The sequence below is a fragment of the Hemiscyllium ocellatum genome, chromosome 28 (genome assembly GCF_020745735.1).
Source record: "Hemiscyllium ocellatum isolate sHemOce1 chromosome 28, sHemOce1.pat.X.cur, whole genome shotgun sequence".
NCBI lineage: Eukaryota > Metazoa > Chordata > Chondrichthyes > Orectolobiformes > Hemiscylliidae > Hemiscyllium > Hemiscyllium ocellatum.
This window is the reverse complement of record NC_083428.1, coordinates 38,848,235-38,854,234: the sequence shown is the minus strand read 5'-3', so window position 1 is coordinate 38,854,234 and position 6,000 is coordinate 38,848,235. Positions and strand designations below refer to the sequence as shown.

The 6,000-nt window shown below is 40.4% G+C and overlaps 1 protein-coding gene across 1 annotated transcript in view; it reads right to left on the bottom strand.

Annotated features, from left to right (window-relative positions):
• Positions 1–429: 429 nt before the first annotated feature.
• Positions 430–6,000, bottom strand: part of LOC132828968 (receptor-type tyrosine-protein phosphatase delta-like) — a 481,828-nt gene continuing 476,257 nt past the window's right edge. The window contains exon 36 of the mRNA XM_060846203.1: positions 430–4,071. Within this exon, the coding sequence (XP_060702186.1) occupies positions 4,003–4,071 (69 nt within the window). The 3' untranslated portion in view covers positions 430–4,002. The remainder of the gene's footprint in view (positions 4,072–6,000) is intronic.

Below are 6,000 nucleotides of genomic sequence, written 5' to 3'. Positions count from 1 at the left end.
TCACATCAATTTGACAGTCAAAATGGCCCTTGGCCTTACCCAAGGCAAGATACGCAGGGCATTGAAATAGCTTTCTTGTGCAATGATGTCACCTTAAATAAAGAGGAAAGCACGCTGGAACATCTGAAGACCATGAAAGGTGGAGTATAAATACAATGGGAAAGGCAAATCAAACTGGCGCCTCCTATTGAAGCTACTCTGTTTTATAATGGTCACATTTGCTTTATAGTCAATAAAGACTCATCAATAAAAAGCTCAAGCAAGAAAACCAATATTTTCATTGTGTTATCTTTTGCTACTTAATGCAAATTAATGTTTAATAGGTTCACTGCACCAGGGCTTGGAAATGAATAAATGTTTTGAGCAGGTGTCATACCCTATTGGATCATTTACACTGAAAGAGAACATCTTGAAAAAGTGACCAGAGCATTTTTCCAGACAATCTTCCTTTAATACAAAGTCAACATATCTACATACACAGTGGTTTTTATAACCAATTATATTTTCAGTTATAAGTAAGAGTTGTTCAAAAGCAATAATCACTTGGCCCTCAAACAAATGACAGTTCCTTTGTTTTTCAACATCCCATTAATTTGGCTGTCATACTAGTTAAGTCTGGCAACTTCCACAAGTTATTGAGTAAATTCATCACAGACGTTGACAAGGAACATGTCGGAATAAACCCAGGGTAGCAATCCTGATCCCCAGGCTAATTTCTTATATCCCAACATATCAGAGTTCCATTTTGGGGGCAAAATAAAGAAGGAAAGCAATCCTGATAAATGAAGCACATCCTTAAAATGGTACAAAGAAAGCTCTTTAAACATTCAGAATCCAATGATATATAACCAGTCACAAACATTTCTACAGTGAAAAAATAGACTGTCTTTAAACATAATATGAACAAATAAATGTATTTTAAATGTTTTTTTTGTTTCTTTTAATTTGACTGATAGTTTTTTTTTGTTAAAAAAGAACAAATACACAATTAAAAAAAAGATTATGCTTGTCGTATGTTACAAAACACAAAATATTTTCAAGAAAACCGCTCACAAATTCAACCCCTTCTGTTTTGTCTCAATGCTCTCTCAGCAGATCAAGTCATCAAGGTTTAGGTATATGTTTTCCCCCTTGTGAATGCTGTTCATGTATTTCTTTGAAGTTGTCCCATTCGTTAATTATGAGCTTCCTATTTGCAGTCCCAAGGCCAAGCAGTGAGAAAGATCTTTTGTTATGCAGTCTATTTTTAGACATTTTATTGAAATATTGGGAGGTGGAGTTAGGGTGAGGGAGAGAACCTTGCCTGATCCTTCAGTTATTGGTCTATTGGTAGTTATGACAATGGACAGATTAATGGTGAATGACATTACTGAAACATCACAGGGCTTTTCACTATATGATGCATACACCAACTATTAACTTTATAAAAGGATAATTATAAAGCTTACCTTATTAAAAAGTAGGAACCATGCTTGAAGCTGAATTACATCTGGGATTTGCATTCAATACTTATGCAAAGTCGGATTTACGCAAATACTGTTCAGGATTAATTACTGCACTCAGAGACCCCCAGACTGGCTGTCAATTGTAATGTTCCCTCAAAAAGACAAAGTTAATTGAAGCATGAGTTACTCACTGTTAACTACAAATGACCTCTGCCGATCAGGAAGGTAGGATTATAGACCAAAGTGTGGAGAAGTTTAGACAAATCAGCAAGCCACATTTCATTAGCTGGGCATCAAACCTAATGGAAAAATATTTTTTAACCTTGGCGAGCTGAAACTGTGGTATGATGAAACACTAAAGAGAACCCATTCATGGTTAACTTTGTTCTTTGTTCAGTGTAACATGCATGGTGTTTGCAAATCACCTGTTCCTGCTGAAAGTCATTCTTTACAAAGATGATACTGTTCCTGTAAAGTGGCCACTTGCAACTGCTCTTTTAGTGGGCTAATTTAATTTAGTTGCTGTCAGCAAATTAAAACCTTTCTTTTACAAAAATGCAAAATGACACAACAAGGTCGGTCATTCAAATTTTGCCCTCTTTAAAGGGGAGAAATCTTTCCACTGATGAACATTCATAACAACACGTTTCTCAAAAAAAAAGGCTGATTCTGTGTAAGATGAAATCGCATCAAATCTGTACTATGTCACCTATGATGGCATCTGCCTCAGCACCATAACTAAGATAACTAGGATTACCCTCAAACTATGCCCTTCTAAAAGATACTGGTGATGATAGGTGATGGTAGACAAGTGGTTATAATGTCACCTATAGGCCTGCATTGATCTCGTGATGCTCAATTACCCATTACAACAGTGAAAAATGTTGATTGTTTGCAGATGTACAGGGCATGACTCGGGGTGTTAATAAATAGGATGGTCATTTCAAATGTGTAACAAAACAATTGTATTTATTTAATACTTATTCAGTGATATTAATTTTCTTCAATCCAACAAAGAAAGGCACTATTCCTTCTTTCCCACCTTCCTCCCAATAAGGATATTTAGAATTGTTGCATTCTTATGATAAGACAGGGAGATAAGCAGATAGCAGAATTATCTGTAGGGCTTTTCCACTTCACTGTTCTCTAGCAGGAGGAGGGAATGTCCAAAGACTCGAATCCCTAACTTAGAGATTGCAGTACATATGGATTGACTGTCCTGAGGTCTTTGTGTCACTGATCCCCTTCAGCAGCCCTCAGGAATGTACACCCTCCTGAAAACACAGTGGTGTTTTGTCCAGCCATCACATTCATCCTTTTGTTCTGACTATTAACATATGATTATGATATGATCATGTTGTTATTATTTAAATAGGGACACTTCCTTAGGTATAACTCATTCCCCTCAGAACTTAGATGGGTGCAATACTGGGTTTGCAATTATGAACAAAGAATGCTTTGGTGCTTCATGCGGGAATGTGTAAATGCAGTCATTTGAATTTAATCTTTACTTTCCTTGTGTAACATTTTCAACTATTTCCTTAGTGTCTCCTATGTGCATTATCCTTTTCTTAACAAAATGCAAGCAAGAGCCTTTTCTAGAACCGCTGCTTTGATCAAACAGAAGACTTAATGTGCCTGCAGTACAACTGAATTTTCTGTTCCTCAGCTCCACTTCAGGTCCCTGACTCCATTGGTCAGTTTATCAGTTTGAGGAGACATGTTCTCATGTCTTTGGCTGGCTCGCTGTTACCTGGTGATGTTTTATACTGGTCTCAGGTTTTCCATGAAAAAGGTCAGAAACGTCCATCCTAACCCACTCTCTGGAAATGAACCTGTAACTATCCATGTCAACAGCAGTGGTACCTCGCTTGGGTGCAGCTCCCTCACTACTGCAGAATTAGAATGACAGTTAGGATAGGAGACAATCATGGAGTCATCAAAAATAGATTCACAAGTGAATCTGATGTAGGGAGAAGGCACAGATGCAGAACATGCATAGATGAGGTATGGCCCAGTGGGGACTGCCACAGGATAGAAAAAAAACCCCGCTATCTTTGCTGACTACAGAGTAGCCAAAACCAACCAGAAAGGACATCCGCAGTAAGTGTGACTTTGTGAGCGATTCCCTTTAATGCTGTTCCATAGCTTAGATTAGTAAAAGGGATTTTAAGCAAGCAGAACTCTAATGATGTAACCAAAGACAGGATCCCATCTTTTCAGGTTTTCCCTTCATCCACTTTCTGAATGACCTTTTGCTTGCCCGTCCTTAATATTTCATTAGACAGTCCACACAGGAGGAAATCCAGATCCATTTCACCACAGTTGAACACTTGAGGTAAGTAGGATGTGTCCATAATTAAAATGATCCCCCTCCCCAACAGACCAGGGTCCTTCTCCTCTTCTGGGTTACAACATTGAGTTCCCTTAGGGTCCATCCAAAATATCTTCCCCCGGCGGTGGTTAGAATTAAAGTACTTTTCAAGCACGCTATATGGCTCAGAAGAGGCGCTCCATGTCCATTGTGGCCTGTTAGAGTTTGGTGATCAATGGCTTTTTACGTTGCATAATGATCAAAACTCCCAAGGTACTCCAATGCTGCTTGATAGCAGAACTGATACTCATCCTGAAAGTATAGAAAAGGAAGATTTATCAAAAGAGAATGACATTTTAATGGTTTTGCTGTTCTCTAACTAAAACTGAACACAAATGTTTCTCTTAAAGAAAGGAAGAGGTAAATTTGCCAAACACTTCTCACCCGCTTAGAATGTCCCAGAATGCTTTGCATACCATGAATTACAGTTTACTAAATGGAACCAATGGCCATGTAGCAAGATCCCATCAAACCAGTGAAGTGAGTGATTAGATTAACTGTTCTGATGGTGTTGGTTGTGTACACCAGGAAAGTTTATTTTAAGTCAATGACTCATTATCTGGGAGGGACACATGTCTTTGGGTGGAATGTTCTCGTTCCTTTGTTTAAGTGTGTGTGTGTGTGGGGGGGGGGGGGGAGGGACGATGGGGAGAGCTTGATAAGTGGTGACTCAGATGCCACTCCCACCACTAAGCCATTCACTTTCCCACCAAACAGCTTATTGAGGATTGACGTATGGGTGTGGCGGCTTTCTTAATAAATCACAGACCCTGGGACACAGGCAACCTGGGCTGCTCAATACTGCTGGCCACATGGAGGCTGGCAGCTTCTGGGTCTTAAAGCCCACCGATCCAGGACTACTCATCAGGGGATCAGGAGGGAAGCAATTTTCACTCTTCTCGAAAGGTGGAAAACGCAGGGACTGGGGAGTTGGGGGGTTGGAGGGAAAGTCTGTGTGGTAGCTTTCAGAGGCTAATCCAATGATCCCCTTCTGTGACTCTGATTGCCTCCATATTGGAGGTCACCCCTACCTTATCCAGTAGGTAAATTCCCATTCTCTCCCAGTCTGCAAATTAGTTACCCTTCCCATTGTATATGGACTGTCTTGGTCAGGACATAATTAGTGAATTGGTGAGAAAAGGATGACTTTCTTTCCACAGTATCTCTCTCTTTCTCCAGGATCAATGGTACCTATTATTTTCTTCTGTCTGCACCTTGAGAGAGGAGAGTATCTCACCTATCCAGTATTTGTTATGCTACGTTCCCCCAAAATACTGAAAACAACTCAACTCCAAACTGTGTTTGAGAGTGCATTCTTCTGTATGCGAAGCTGAACAAAACATCTTTCACAAAGCATTTGTTAATTTGTGATGCAGACAGTAGAATAGAATAGAATCCCTACAGCGTGAAGCAGGCCATTCGGCCCATCAGGTCCACATCGACCCCCTGGAGGGCACCCCGCCCAATCCCTGACATCCCACATTTCCCATGGCTAATCCACCTAGCCTGCACATCTTTGGACTGCGGGAGGAAACCCATGCAGATACAGGGAAAATGCACAAACTCCACACAGAGAATCACCCAAAGGTGTAATCAAACCAAGGTCCCTGGCGCTGTGAGGCAGTCGTGCTAACCACTGAGCCACCCACAAAGATGTCCTCATTACACACGTGACTGATACATACAGCATAAGCTCAGCAAGAATTCTTCATTAACAAGTGAAGCAAATTGTTCACTTTGCTTGATTGACATCTTTGAATGGTTATAGTAAGTTGTTTCTTTTTGACCCCTTTTATCAAAAGTCTGGATTCTGGGGGCGCTGTTGTGGGGGTGATGGTGGTTAAGAAGAGGACACATTCCCCACTTTCCTGGACTGAAACCCAGCTGCCCTTCAGTTATATTCCCCTGGGGCCAGCCTTAATAGAGTTAGTGTGGGACTTCCAGCCATCCCTCTAGGAAGAGGTCCTACACAGAAGAACAGCCTGTCAATCTGGTTCATTGTTTGGCAGCTCTATAGTTCCAGGAATACCAGAATGGAGTCCAAGTAAACTCCAAAGAAGTATAGAGAAGCATTGCTATAGCTCTTCGTTGGTAAGATTACTGTGTAGTTTTGGTTTCCTTATTTAGAAAGAGATATGGATTAAAGTCAGTTCAGAAAGGGTTCAGCGTGTGGATTTCTTG